This window comes from Papaver somniferum, chromosome 8, assembly GCF_003573695.1.
Source record: "Papaver somniferum cultivar HN1 chromosome 8, ASM357369v1, whole genome shotgun sequence".
In the NCBI taxonomy this organism is placed as follows: domain Eukaryota; kingdom Viridiplantae; phylum Streptophyta; class Magnoliopsida; order Ranunculales; family Papaveraceae; genus Papaver; species Papaver somniferum.
This window is the reverse complement of record NC_039365.1, coordinates 31,023,437-31,038,412: the sequence shown is the minus strand read 5'-3', so window position 1 is coordinate 31,038,412 and position 14,976 is coordinate 31,023,437. Positions and strand designations below refer to the sequence as shown.

Genomic DNA, 14,976 nt, shown 5'->3' with positions numbered 1-14,976 from the left:
TCTACCACCACCACACCTCCACCATCATCACCCCTACCTTCCTACAACTATTACCCATCTTTATAGCCCCCTAATTCGTCAATTTCTCCCCTGCCGAAACCCTAGGTGAATGGTTGACGAATTAGTGAAGCTAGAAAGAGAAATTGAAGGCATGGGAAGGAGCAGAGAAGGGAGAAGAAGCATGGGTTGAAGACGGACTCGTCTTATCACGTTTGGTAAGCTCGAAAATCAAAACCCTAGTCTACTGTCAATTTGGGGATTTTTTGTGTAGAACCCTAATTGTGCTTGTAACTATAAATTGGGACTGTGGGTGTGATGTAAAGACTCATGTTGGGATTAGCCCACATCCAGGACTGCTAAAGTTCTGTTAATTCTCTTGTCCTGTTGAATTTTCATGTTTCAGTTAAATGTGCTAGTAGTTAATTCTCTTGCTGTGTTTTGTTAATTTCTTGCTTTGTTCTGTTATATGTTAAATGTTCTGTTAATTTCTTGCTCAGTTAGTATGTTCTGTTAAATGTTCTGTTATAAATATGTTAAATGTTCTGTTATTGTTAGTTCAGTTAGTTGTATCCTGTTTAGATGTTGCTCACTGTTAGTATCAATTCACTATCATGTTTATTGTTGCTTTGTCACTGTCAATTTGAAGGAATGCTAGGCTAGGTATCTGTGAAGCAATGTGCTGATTGTGCAATGGCAAGAAATCAGTGCTCATAGCAAGCTGATGTTCTTGCCATTCTCCTTGTATGCTTAGGTTGTAGTGTTGATTGTGCATTGGGAGAAGCTAGTGCTTATAGCAAGCTAGTTTTCAACCCATTCTATAGGAATGCCTGTATTCTTGCCTTAGTATTGCTTCTTGTCAGTTTCTTTATCACCCCTGCCCTTGGCCTTAGGCCTTGGTCCATTCTTGTTTTGTTCTTTGCTTTTGCTGTTGCCCTGTTGTATCTTTCATTTTATTTTCTGTTGCTTTTGCATTGTTTTGTCCACTGTAATTTTCATTTGCTTCTGTTCACTTTTATTTTGCTGTTGCTTTGTTCCTTGCTTGTACATTCTATTTGCTGTCCCCTGCTACCTGGTGCTGCTTCTTTCTCCTGCAGCTGCTGTTGCTGTTGCCTTCCTGCAGTTCCTGCTGCATTGCTCTCTTCCTCTGTCAAGCTGCTGCTGCTCTTGTTGCTGCCTTGTCTGTTGCTGTCAGGCTGCTGCTACCCTGCCACTCCTTCTCCTGCAGCCAACTGAACCCAAGTTCCAATCCAACTGAGCCCAATTCAAATCAGTAAAGCCCAAAGGCCCAGACTCTTTACTAAAACAAAAGCCCAAGATCTAGACAACTGAGTCCAAAGCCCAAATTCATTAAGGCCCAATCCAATTCAATTAATTGTGGGCTTAACCCAAAAGCCTGAACTCACTGTAAGGCCTAAGCCCATTTGCACTTCAAAGATAACTGAGCCCAAGCTCAGTTCATTTTAACAAACCCATTAGTACATTAAGCCCAATAGTTCCAAAGGGGTATTCTAAGCCCTAAGCAAATCTAGGAACCCAGATAGCTAAAACACTTCCGAAACACACCCGATCTCTGTGGATCGACCCGTACTTGCACGAGCTACAACAGACGACCGTGCACTTGCGGTATTACTGTAGGCCCGTTTTTCTGCGCATAATTTTATACCCTTTTAGAAGCCTGCCAAGTTTTTGGCGCCGTTGCCGGGGACTACCAACAAGTTATAGGAAGTCTGATATATTTGATGAACTGTACTGGGCCAGACATTGCTTATGTTGTGAGTAGGTTAAGCAGGTATACTTGTAATCTAGGGCAGGAACACTGGGATGCACTTTTTAGAGTGTTGAGGTATTTGAAATACACTTTGACCTTTTGTTTGAATTATGAAGGGTACCCTGCCGTCCTTGAGGGATTTTGTGATGCAAACTGGATATCGGGCTCAGAGGAGTCCAAGTCTACGAGTGGATATATTTTCACTCTAGCAGGTGGGGTTGTTTCTTGGAAGAGTTCCAAACATACCTGCATAGATCGATCCACTATGGAATCTAAGTTCATTGCGCTAGATAAATCAGGAGAGGAACCGCTTGGCTAAGATGCTTTTTAGAAGACATTCCTCTCTGGCATAGGCATGTGCCCCTATATCTATATATTTTGATAATCAAGCTGCCATAGATAAAGCTAAAAACAACTAAGTCTATACATATTCGTAGAAGACACGATACCCTGAAAGAACTAATCTCAAAAGGCGTTATTTCCATTGAATGGTTAAGGTCCAAGGATAATATCACGGACCCTTTGACGAAAGGTTTGTCCAAAGAGATAGTTAGTAATGCATCGAGGGGGATGGGGCTTGGGCTCATGCAATAAACTTACCATTAAGGATACTCAACCTTGCTGACTGGAGATCCCAAGATCAAGGTTTTGAATGAGGCAACTAATTTGTGGAGGTTCAAGGTAAACATTATCAGATAATTTTATTCTCTTCCCTTTCCGTATGGTGTAGACGTGATAGTGTGACTGCATGTGAATGATAACTTTTAACTAGGTCTTAATGAGTTATATAGTTTCAATTTAAGATTGAAGTGGGGTGTAGCAGTAAACACTCTTGATGGAACTCACCTATATGAATGTGGAAGTGGGTCACTTCTTATGAGAATAGAGTTGTTTCTCTAGAGCATTCTGTGAAATGGGATTTGTCCAGCGCCAAAAAAGACACAACGACACGAACTTGACGGCACCTAGAGAGATATCACGCGTGGTTATTATCACAGATTATACCAAACGATGGCATTTCAAGACATCGCGTTCATTGTCCATCAATTATTTTTGGCAATTTCTCACTAAGCAAAGGTTCAAGACCTCGTGGACACCTCTTGCCTAAGTGGTATTTCTCGCTTTCCATTTTCTGATTTTTATTGGTATTTCATTCATGTGGGGGATTTTTAAATAAAATGAGTTTATATGTGTTTGGGTTTTGGTCTTGGTGGGATTGGAACTTAGGACCTATTGGTCACTAAGGGTACTAGCTCATTTTCATTGTTTGTGAATGAAACTTTAGTCCCACATAGGGGAAATTAAAGATGAGACCTCTTCATAAGTATTGAATTTTTTGATCTTAGAGTGGCCCTTGGGTCATACACACTTTTGTGTGAGGGAGAGGACTTAGTAAATGGACTAGCTGGTGCAACCACACATTTCACACACACGCGGTGCTTCGCACCGAAGCACGCACGCCGCCGTCCGTCCTGTCGGGCGGGCCGGGTTCGGGTGTCGGTGTGGATCAACCAAGACTTATCTTTTTGGCAAAATTTCTTTTGAATTATTTCCTAAAAGAATTTAAACTAAATTAATTTTTGTCTTAATTGTGGGGGGGCGTATGACCCGATGGGAATTATTTTGTTTCCAAATTTTCTTTGTGTCGACATTATGTGCATGACCGTTTTATTGATGTCATGAAAAATATTTAAATTAATTCTTATTTATTTTGTCTTTAATTCAAAATTTATTCTCTCTTTAATTTGCTCTTAATGCACAATCAATTCGACCTCTCTCTTCTCCCCTATATAAACCTCTCGATTTTTCATTTCAACTTGTGTCTAGAAGAGCTATTATCCTCTTCTTTTCGTCTCTCTCCTTCTGTGTGGTCTTTTATTTTCGTATGTGCAATTGCTCTTGAGTTTGTAAGAGTGAGCAAGTATTGTAGTGCTAACAGTGCTTGCATCGGGCAGTTTTATCCTGGATACTACTTGACCACATGGTATAGGCATCACTCATTCTTGAGGCGTACCGGTAAACTATCGTGTTAAGGACAGCGTGTTGAACACGTGACTCTGTCCTCTGTTTTCCATCCATTGAGTGTTTATTTACCTTTCAGAAATTTATTTCTAACATCTTCACATCTTCTTTAGTGTTTTATTGTTACAGTTGCAACAAAAATATGTTTGGAAAATGAAGCAATGAATGAGCCATCATCCGACCTAAGGACTCCACCTGTGCCTGCAGCCTGTTCAGGATTAGCAGCACCATCTGTAATTAACATAGTATAACCCGCAGAAGGGAAAACCCATCCAATCATCTGAGTAGTACGTAAAGTATGAGAACAAGAGGAAGTAATGGCATCATATTCTTGGGCTCTGGACGTAGCATGTTGCAAGACGATATTCGATTTGAAAGTCTGGTGATTAAACACAACAAGATTCCGTGTGACCCAAATTTTCCATAAAATAAAAGGAACGATACAATGTGATAGATGTCTCTGACCACGGCGGTGAAAACAATTATATTCGCATATCCACTCCAGTGAGATATGAGTTGAAGAGAAAGTAAACCTCCATTCAGAAGCCACATGTAACCAGATGCATCTAACCACATGACATTATGCAAATAGTTGGTTTATTGTTTCACAAATGTTAAAGTAAAGAGGACAGATATCCTGAATGTTAAGTCCTCTCTTTGCGGATAATATATCTAATGGATTGTGGCTCCATATTTTTCCTTCATCCACCAAATAAACATCGGACGACTGTTACTCCAATTCGATACAACAAACTGATGTGCGATATCAAAATTGGTTTAGGAATTTGATTGAAATCCTTATCGGTCTTAAAAGAGGGGGAGATAAACAATATAATGCGGAAAGGGAAATAACCCAAGACACCATAATAATGTTAACAAGGAAAATTGCACTGGTATAAAACTTCAGGATCTCGTCCAACTTCGAACACCACACTGTATTAAATCGCTACGGATACTATCATGCTTTGGACTGGACTATAGTTGAGACCAAATTTACCTTCCAAGCAATTCAGCTTCAGCTGTGCTCATGTACGTATCCAAACCAAACGTGGTTCTACGCACTTGATTTTCTTCGCTTACGCTCATTACACCTTAAGGGTTGCTTCAGCCGCAGTGAAGACTTTTTATACCTATTTGCCTCTAACATACAAGCCTATTGATATCCCTTTAGATATGTTTTAATCAAAGTTTGGAAATCTGTTTGCAATAGGAAAGTCTAGCAAACTACACAGATTTAGAAACATTTAAACTCTTACCAAAGATAAGCCTAGATCAATTACCACCTCACAAGGACAATCCAAATCACTGAAGATTTTAGATATATATCTTTTGGAATCACAAAATTTGGAACGAAAAAAACTTTGTGATTTATATCTATCTTGTTCCTGATCTAAAGTTCGTGAACTTTAATAACCAATAGAATAAGATCCAGATACAAGAACTACCAGGTTAAAAGATAATCTAATCGGGCTTCACGAATCCCTAATTGAAGTCTTCAACGTCAATACGGAAAGATGTCTTCTAAAAATAGAGCATTTATAGATTCGATTATCATATATATGTGAATATTTGGAATTTTCGATCTATGTACCAGAAATCTATAAGCATTATTATTTTCAGCAAATTCGAAGTAAATTCTATCAAAGGTCTTGGGTCATATTTTTACCTTTTAAGGTAAAGGAATTTACACATTCGGAAGACACCCTCGCATCTTTATGAATTTATGGGGAGGTGTATGGCATTTCCATAATTCATAAAGTACTTTCCTTTTCTTATGAGATAGATTACTAAAGATGTAATTTTCCGTATGTACAGCTTCCCGCAACACATTATTCGGTAAACTTGAACTTAGGCTAGATTTGTTAATGCTTTTATTTTTCCAAAAGCACTTTCAAAACCTATATATGTTAATAATTTTTGAAATTGGTGTTTGGTGAAAGAAAATCAAAGTGCTTTTTACCCAAATCACTTCCCAAATTCCTCAATTTTTAATAGATGGAGAGGAGGAGCTTTTAAAAGCTACAAAAGCATAAGCTTTGGTGCCACCAAAATTTAATGTTTGATTTATCCTTTTTGTCCATATTTTATTTTGTAAATGACAAGAATTATCCTTAAATATATATACAATCAATTTTTATTTCTTATATTTTATTCTTTAAATATTATTATATTTTATTTTCAAACTATTTTATGATATCATTTCATTTAGTTTGTCAAAAATAAAAATAAAAACAAGTAATTAAATAATAAAATATTTGTTTAATAACACAATTGATAATGATATTAAATAATTACTTAATTTTAGTTTCATTTTTTGTTTGAAAATTATATATATTAAAAAGTGATCAAGTAAATTTAATATTATATATGTTTATATTTAATAGTAAAAAAATTAATTATTTTTAAACCCAATAAAATTGAAACAAAATTGTTTTCAGATATATGTTTGTTTTTGTCATTTGCTACAACAACAATGGTTGAATACAATGTAGTCAATTTCGGACATCTCGGCCGGAATTCCGGCGGAATTTCCGTTTTCGGACCAACATAAAACGAAACACAACTTTCCGCCGAGACGGAAAGTACCCGGAAAAGAACCGGAATTCCGGCCGAGATGAGGCGGAAATGAACCGGAATTCCGGCCGAGACAAGTTGAACCATATTAACTTTGTTTGGTTGAACCATTTTTCACTTCGTGTTAAAATTACTTCGTGTTAACTTCTCTTCGTGTTAACTACTAATTATGTAGCATATCCTTTATTTCATAATGGTCATCTGAATTCAAACCAGGAGAGCTTTATGCTCGGGCATTTCTGAGAAGCGAAGAGCCACATCCAGTGGAGGATGTAATTGACAGCAGCAGGTTTGTCAAATTAGTCTCCATTGTAATTCATTGAATACTGTGTAATCTTAAGTATTATAGGGATCACTCTGCATATGAACTACGTCATATAGCTGTTCTATGTGTTTCAATTTTGTGTTTGGAGTTGGAACTTGAGACTCTTTGTCATTGGTCTGAAAATGGTTACCATAATTTTATACTTGCATAGCAGCTGATTTTATTTTCATTGCTTTTCTAGGTACTTTGTTCTTCGCGTAGAAGAGAATATTGGTAAGAACTTATTTCCGGTGCATCAGTCATATTACAATTTATTATATATTCATTATCTATACTTGTAAATAAAAACATATGTAGAAATTATATATATAAAAGTTGGAACCGAAATTACATCGAGATTTGGAAACGGAATTTCCCCAAGACAATGTTGTACCAGTGTCTCGCTCGGAACCGAGACAAACCGGAATCCGAGATCGACTACATTGGTTGAATATGATATTTTGCCAAACGCACTTTGATTGCTTTTGTTAATCAGGTTTACCAAACTAGGCCTTAATTAATATAATTTTTCTTTATTTTTTCAATGAATGATTTTTGGTGTTCCGTAATATCATTTGATTGCGGATTACCGTTTGCATCGTCTTTCCTTTTCATTAGATAGACGTTGCAATAACCATTGGGATCATAAAAAAAAAAAAAGTATGAAATATTTCTTTTCATTTTTTATTTGCGCTAATCTAAAATCACTATGAACCAAATTTAGAGGTGTATTTATAATTATTCTTACACAAGTTACACATTTGGGATTCTAACCGAGAGTTATTGGGTTAGTGATGAATTGGATCGGAAATATGACCGGGTCACCAGTTTACTTGTCCGACCGGTTCTGCGTTCTCTTAACATTGGATTTTACTTATGCTATCCATACGCCTCATAACAGCCACAATTTCATTTTAATAATATTCTACGAAAAGGTGGTGTAAATGTGTCTAGGTGATCATCCGAAATTTTGGACGGCAGAGATTAAGCTTGGGCCCGACCAAATTAACGTCCCCTACGCTTACCGGTTACCAATGAGTTTTAACGTAGTTCTGACAGCTCCTGGGTAGCATTACACCTGTTTTGGCGACGTAGGTTAAGGTTATGCTCAATATTTCATGGTATTTGTTGGGCCCTACATGCTCGATTAACTTACCAAAAGAAACCTACATGCTCGATTATAAATTCCATAGAAGCGAAGCTATTCTAGGTTGACTGTCGATTAGGATTGATCCCTATACAAATTCCATGGAAGCGAAGGTATACTAGGTTGATTGAAAACAGAGACAAAGAACAAAGATAAATAGAAGCGAAGCTATTTGGGTGATTCAAGATAAGAGAACACAAACAAGAAGTTGAAGATTCAAACATACCGATTTCTTTCGGTACAAATTGATACTATTTCTTTTAAAAAAAAATGGTGTTCCTCAAATCATTGAGACGTTGTTTTTTGTACAAACAATTGCAGAGCAAAGTGGAAACCTTTTATGTTGCTTTGTTCGGATGATTAGTATGTATTATGTTAGATAGTACCTTTGATTATAGGGATTATAATTGGAGTTATCCAGATAGGAAGATTGATGTATATTTAATCCATATTACATGATATTTTCTAAGTAATAGGTAGAACAAGTCTATCTATTATGATGATGATTGTACTTTGTAGACAATGGGTTAGGACTTAGAGCTTACTCCGTTACGGATTAAGATTGACCAATCGTTACTTTGTACTAGTTATTCACCCATGCGATGCACGGATCTATTTCTTGCTTACCTAATAATTGATGTGAAAGGGTGATTGTACCGAAGGCTTTTGAGTTGGCTCAATCCATAAAGAACACCACTTATCTATGTTATATGACATACCACTTCACAGTAATATATCAGGTTGAGAAAATCGGAACATCTTGGAACCCAAACATTTACTATAAGGAAAACAAACATCTAAGAAAATTTTAATTAACCTATAGTATCTAAAAATCTACCAAACGGTTAATAGACATAAATTGTATTACCTAAAAAAAACAACCTAAGGTACGTGATAAGGATTAAAAAGAAAACTCTACATAATTACCCCAAAGCCCCAAATTTAAAGTCAAATAACTTTAATCTTCTATTAACCATGCTTATGCCTGTGTCAGTGCTTCGAGAATAATACAGACTATCGATCTGGAGGTGGCATGAATGTGTGGACACACAATGGATTTGGTACATCTATCTGGTTTGTTTTCTTGAAGCAAGGGTTTGTTTCCTTTGCTTCTTTAACAAATTTTTGGAATTTATTTTTTTTTCTTGGAAAATAATGATTTATTGATAGGAGAAAAGATATTTGCGGAGGTATTTAGAAAGTGGTCATAAGAACTTCATTAGAAAAAAATAATAAAACCTACAGTTTCATAATAATAATGTCTTCCCGATGATAGATAATTTAATTCATGGAGAAGTTTATAAATCATCTTTAGACTCATGCACTGTATTTATATAAAATCCGTGTTTTATTATTTCATTGATTTTAACCGTGTAGGTATTCTTGTGTTTTCTTTAAATCATAAACTTTAAATTTCTAAATTTTAATTTAAGTAATTAATCATTTCTGTGTTGTGCCCGTTGGAATGGATGGAACTTGCAAGACCATCCTTGCTCAGTCTTTGTATAACCATTATAAAATCCAATCTAATTTTGATACCGGTGATACTGGAATTTGGATGTCTATACCCCTAAGTGTGCCTATGAGAGTTGTCAAACGCCTCTCTCCTTCTATCCATGAAGATGAGGATAGGACCGGTGGTGGTTCTCATGGTGCCGGTATAGATATGATCTTCTAAATCACTTAAACAAGCGTATTAATTAAACAACGGAAAAATCATATTAATTTTCGTTTCTATGGTATTCGTTTGTTGCTAACATGGCATTATATTGTTTATACTCCCACTTCTTAACAAAGCCGGCCAACTGTACAGTTGGTCAATTCTAGAAGCCTACCGTAGCACCATCTGTTAGCGTAACGTCTTCCAACTGATCCTGGATCATAGGCTCAACATTCTCACCCGACATCCTTCAGCTATGGCTATTAGTTACAGGAAACAATGCATACTACTGTATATTGCATTTTCCGCATTTCCCATTGGCATTGGAAAATACTCCCTCCGTCCCATTATTAAATGACTTATCTACTTTTAGATTTTGTCTCATAATAAGTGATTTATATCATTAAAAAGGGAGATATTTCTAAAATTATCTTTTTAATCAATTATAAAAAAATATAAGAAATATGCATAATTTGACATGCGTGTTTATATTCGTTGTGTAGGTGTTTTCAAATGTTTTTTACTTGTATGAAGTTTGCAAATATACGTGGTGTAGTTTGAGAGATAATTATAAAAAATGCTTAATAATATTGGTTCCCTTACTTACTTTAAAAATCGTGCAAACTTGAACTATGTCACTTAATAGTATGATGGAGGGGATATTATTTAACCCCGAATAGGATGTATGGACGACTGGGTATTTGGTCACAGTATAGAGGCTCTCGCCCCTATCTGGAATTGAAGGATGTAACTGGGATTATCAATAGTTGGAGGGGCTGTAAATATAAATATAAGATAAATAAATTCTGTTTTACCCATACCTGACCTAGTTGCCTAAATCGTTATTCCGAGTGCGATAATTGGAAACTTCGACCCATCCCCTTTCGTTCTCCTGTAATTATTAGGGTTTCACAAAATTTGCAGGGAAAACTAGGGCCTTTTCTCCATTGAAGATAGTAATTTTAGTTAAGATGGTTTCAACAACAAGAAAGAAGTGTAAGATTATAAAGATAAATGCAGCAGAAGAATCAGAACACATTGAAGAAGGAGAACCCTCTATTCAGAAGTTACAAGACCTTCAAGATGAACTTGACGAGGTACTATCTATCATTAATTCCCAGAATTTTCTTTACGAATCGCTTAAATTCCAAATTATGAGAAATTTGCACTCGAAATAAGGGTTTCACTGTTTTTTTCCATTAATCATCAAGGATTGTTGATTATGATTTTATTCTTTACGTGTATTTCTATGTACTTATAGGTAAAGGATGAAGCAAATGAAAAGATATTGAAATTGAAGCATAAGTATAAAGAGAAATTGAGGTCTGTGTATCATAAAAGGAAGAAGCTAATCACTTCGATTCCTGAATTCTGGTTAACTGCGGTTCGTTGCCTATCTTTGTTATATTATGGTTTCTGTTTTGTCAGTTGCGATATAGCTTGTTTTAGCCAGTAAGAACTTTTTAATTGGTGTTTACTTGGGAGATGTTACTATGTGCAGTTTTTGAATCATCCTGGACTTGGTGATCTCGTAACTGAAGACGATCGGAAGGTTTAGCCTTTTTACATTAGATAATGAATCGATGAATTCCTTGGTTATAGTAGTTGTGCTTCTGTAAATCTATCCATTGCATTAATTTCATTATATTGCGGCTTTGTTGTGGCAGGTTTTCAAGTACCTAAAGTCACTGGATGTTGAAGAATTCAAAAACGTGAAGTCTACATACTCGATAACCTTTGTGAGTTATCTTCTTTCTGTGTCCCTTAGATTGTTTGTTCATGCATAACTTGGTGTATGCAATGATGCTCCTATTTTGTCAGACTGCTATATGGATTTTTCAGTAAATTTCATATTTTAAAATTTTCAGAACTTTAGCCCGAACCCGTATTTTAAAGATGCAAACCTCTCAAAGACATTCTCATTCTCTGATGAAGGGGTGGCTACCAAGATAACTGGTACAAAAATCAAGTGGGAGGAGGGCATGGTAAGGGCGGTCTTGTATACTTCTAGTTTATTGTACTTATATAGTTATATTTCATTCACTACAGTATAGAGCTACAATATTTATTAATGTACTTATCCATCTGATAACTAGTTTCACCTTTTTATTGCTTTCAAGGACATTGCTAATGGAATTAATCGTGAGAAAAAAGGGAGCAAACGCCCGTTTGTCGAAGAAAGGTTTCTTTCTTTTCTTCTTTGTGTCAGGCAAATGATTTTGTAGTTATCGTATACCCACAGGTACCTTATAGTTTCTTTGTGTGGGGCAAATGATTTTGTAGTTATCGTATACCCACAGTTACCTTATAGTTGTTGTAACACAACTGACTATATAGAATGTTAAGTTAATTGATGATGGTATTATTGCTAAGCCTACCTTAGGTTTTAGACAGCTATACTTGCAGTTCACTTAACAGAGTACATGATATTGTCATATTCATCGTGTTTCTTTTGGCTACAGCTTTTTTACCTGGTTCAACGAGGCCCAACAAGAATTTCCGGAAGGGATTCATGATGAGGTAATGTCTGAGTTTCTCTTCCATATGTGGAGTCACATGAATTACAATGAACTGAGATGGTGAACGGCTTTGTTCATGTTTCTTGGTTACTCATTACTGCTGTACACAGTACACTTAATGGAGGAGTTATTTCTTTCTTCATGGTTGAAATGTTCATTTCTGCTACTTCATGTTTCTTTCTTCTGTTCCTATAACTGCAGGTGGCAGAGATAATAAAAGGGGATTTATGGCCCAATCCTCTTAAATATTTTAACAACGTGAGTTGTCTTTTTACATTTCCTGATTGCAGCTTTACTGTAATTTCTTGTAATTTGATTTGTCATCCTCCTTGTGATAGGTATCTGATGAAGATGGTTTTGAGGGAGAAGAAGAAGATGAGAAAGATTCTGATGGAGAAAAAAATGGCGATGAGGAGTTTGAGGTAGATGGAGACGGTGAAAAGGTAAGCAGAGATGAAACTGTAGAAATATTACAGTGTCTGATTTATGTATGCCATCTTTGCTACTGCCAATGAATTCAGACGTCTGTCCATTCAGCCTTTTAGATATTGTTTCTCTTATATGTGGGATCTGGATGTTGAAGCGTTTCTCTTGCTTTTGTAGAATTTGGATAATCATAGCAGCACCAACTTAGACGCGGGTACTGATTTGGTGCAAAGTCATGAGAATGAGCTATCGTTCACTGTGGATGTGGGGCATGTTTTCCAAACTGAGTAGGTAATTTCCTCCAGAGACTGCGAATACACGTCTGCTTTCTTACTTCATTTTATTTGGTTTGTCTCTATGTAGTCAATTTCGCTTGTACCGGCCGAAATATCGGCGGAATTTCGTGTACCGGTGTTAGAGCGAAACGAAAACACAAATATCGCGGTACGATATTTAGCCGATAATATCGGCCGATATATACGAAACGATACAGTCCGGTTTTCCCGATATGGGACAGTTTCGGAATTGTTTTGTGAACGTCAGGTCAATTTAGGAATTTTAAGTGAAGGGAAGGATAAAATCCCTAAATCTCATCGAAATTTTTGGCAGAAAAATCTTCAGAAACCCTTCTTGGCATCCGTTTTTTTCTTCTTCTTAATGTCAATGGCGAGATTCAATTGATGGTCGATCTGTTAACAAGAGGTTAGGGTTTTGATAGTTAATTTCTTCTTTTGCTGTGATTTGTATCTAATTATTCTTTGATGAATTATTTGTTAAATCTTGATACATCTTGATAAAATGGTTTTCATCATTAACAAATTAGTTTCTCCATCTTAATTGATAGTTCCATTCTTGTTAGATCTAATCAATTTATGTGTGTTCTTTCTGTATGAAACTATCAAACCAACTGTGAATTCTCCCATTTTTCCAATTTGAACTTCATACGACGACTCTTATGTTTTGAATGAACTTGTTTGTTTTTCTAAAATTGATGCATTTTAATGTTGTATAATTTTGTGTGAAACAATATAAATTATAGATATAAATTTAGAACCGATATCTCCCCGATATTTGAAACCGAGATCTCCCCGATACAATGTTGTACCAGTGTACCGGTCCTCAGCCGAGACAAACCGGTATCCGATATTGACTACATTGGTTTGTCTCATGCATTGATATACTCTTCAAATGTAGGTGTCTGATTCACGAGATCACATTATCCAGTGGTGTCAGGAGGTCGGTAAGCAAAATAAGATAGTAGTTGTGATTATTAAATCTCAAAAACCAATTGCAGGTAAAAAAGCCAGACTCACACTCGACTCGGGTGTGAGAGGGGAGGTTTTTTTCGCAACAAAAAGAAGAAGTCTGAACAACTTAAGGAGAAACCACGACAGAGGAAAAGAGTAACTGGGACCAAGAAGTGTGGATGTCCCTTTGCCTTAAAAGGAGTATGGTCTTCAGGTGATAAATGGAAGCTTGAGGTTCAGTGTGGGAGACACAACCACGAGCTTGCTATTGGGAATTCTTATGTTGGCATTTCACTTCTAAATCCACTGTTTCGCGTACTATTAGTCACTAAGGCTTTGTGTTTGGCACTAAATCTCTGCTTCTATATGCAATATATAGCGTTGTTATTAAAGTTTAACTTTTGATTGTAAAGTTGGCTTATAGAATCCAACTTATGAGCAAAGGTTTCTCATTATGGGATAATTCAGGTGGGAATTTCATCAATCTTCACAGGGCATTTGGAGACGCATCATAGAATTTTTTAATTTTTGTCGAATGCTCCTTAATATAAAATGCATAGTAGAGAGTTTTCGAGTGAAACCAAAGATGATATACAGCCACATAGTCTTCTTAGTTGGATCCTAGCATCTGGGGAAAAAAATGTCGAAAAAGAATATGTATTGTATCAAAGTTCAAAGGATTTAGTAATTAGGCTTTAGTAAAAGCATTACAGAAAACTTAAAGGTTGAGCCGGGGCCGTTGGCCCAGGTGATACCTAGTTAAATACTCTATCCCATCATCCATCCCGCATACCCTGATTTCTTCTCATCATCATTTTGTAGATGGGGCATAACGATTTACTGGTTTTTACGGAATTGAGGTGACGACCGTACGGAGGAAGTTCCTTGAACCGAGCAAACTGCTTAACCTCACACGGATGCACTGCAAGAAGGGAGTGTTTTCAGTTCGAGAGATCAATCTGTAGGACTCCGGCATAAACCAAGACAATGGCCGTTCCAGAGTCAAGTCGGTCACAAGAGAGGATGGGTCGATCTGTAAGAGAGGAGCTGAGAAATGTGTGAGATCAATGCTGATCAAAGATTGTAGGTGTTTGTGTATTCTTCGTGAAGAAAATAAGATAAGTTCTGATTGATTGAATTTTGCTCTGTTGAGAGTAATTGCTCATACGATTAGTTCTTATTCTCTTGTTGTGTTGTTGACGAAAGAGTTGTATGTTCTTTCAATCATGATTCAGAGACTTATTTATATTGCTAGAATTGTAAACACCTTGATCCCATGAAATGTGACAGTTGTTGGAGTCAAAGAGTG

At 36.3% G+C, this 14,976-nt stretch overlaps 1 protein-coding gene across 7 annotated transcripts; it reads left to right on the top strand.

The window, feature by feature from the left end:
• The first annotated feature begins 10,309 nt into the window (after positions 1-10,309).
• Positions 10,310-14,247, top strand: LOC113304786 (NAP1-related protein 2-like). 7 transcript variants are annotated; one of them, XR_003338404.1, is made up of 12 exons: positions 10,310-10,572; positions 10,737-10,859; positions 10,977-11,027; positions 11,143-11,214; positions 11,344-11,460; positions 11,596-11,657; positions 11,938-11,995; positions 12,196-12,252; positions 12,333-12,437; positions 12,598-12,711; positions 13,030-13,122; positions 13,715-14,176. XR_003338404.1 is itself a non-coding variant. In XM_026553926.1 (12 exons), exons 1-11 carry the CDS (start codon positions 10,447-10,449, stop codon positions 13,076-13,078), a joined length of 930 nt encoding a protein of 309 aa, XP_026409711.1. In that variant the 5' UTR covers positions 10,310-10,446; the 3' UTR covers positions 13,079-13,122; positions 13,615-14,247. The 7 variants fall into 7 exon arrangements, 6 of the variants coding, with proteins under 6 accessions (XP_026409711.1, XP_026409712.1, XP_026409715.1 ...); XM_026553926.1 differs by having other exon boundaries at positions 12,598-12,707; positions 13,615-14,247; XM_026553927.1 differs by having other exon boundaries at positions 12,598-12,707.
• Positions 14,248-14,976: the final 729 nt, after the last annotated feature.

Coding starts and splice junctions, on each gene's coding strand:
- LOC113304786 (XM_026553925.1), top strand. CDS start 10,447: ATGGTTTCAACAACAAGAAAGAAGTGTAAGATTATAAAGATAAATGCA. Junction 10,860..10,976: donor CTGAATTCTGGTTAACTGCG/GTTCGTTGCCTA, acceptor TACTATGTGCAG/TTTTTGAATCATCCTGGACT. Junction 12,708..13,614: donor GGGCATGTTTTCCAAACTGA/GTAGGTAATTTC, acceptor CTTCAAATGTAG/GTGTCTGATTCACGAGATCA.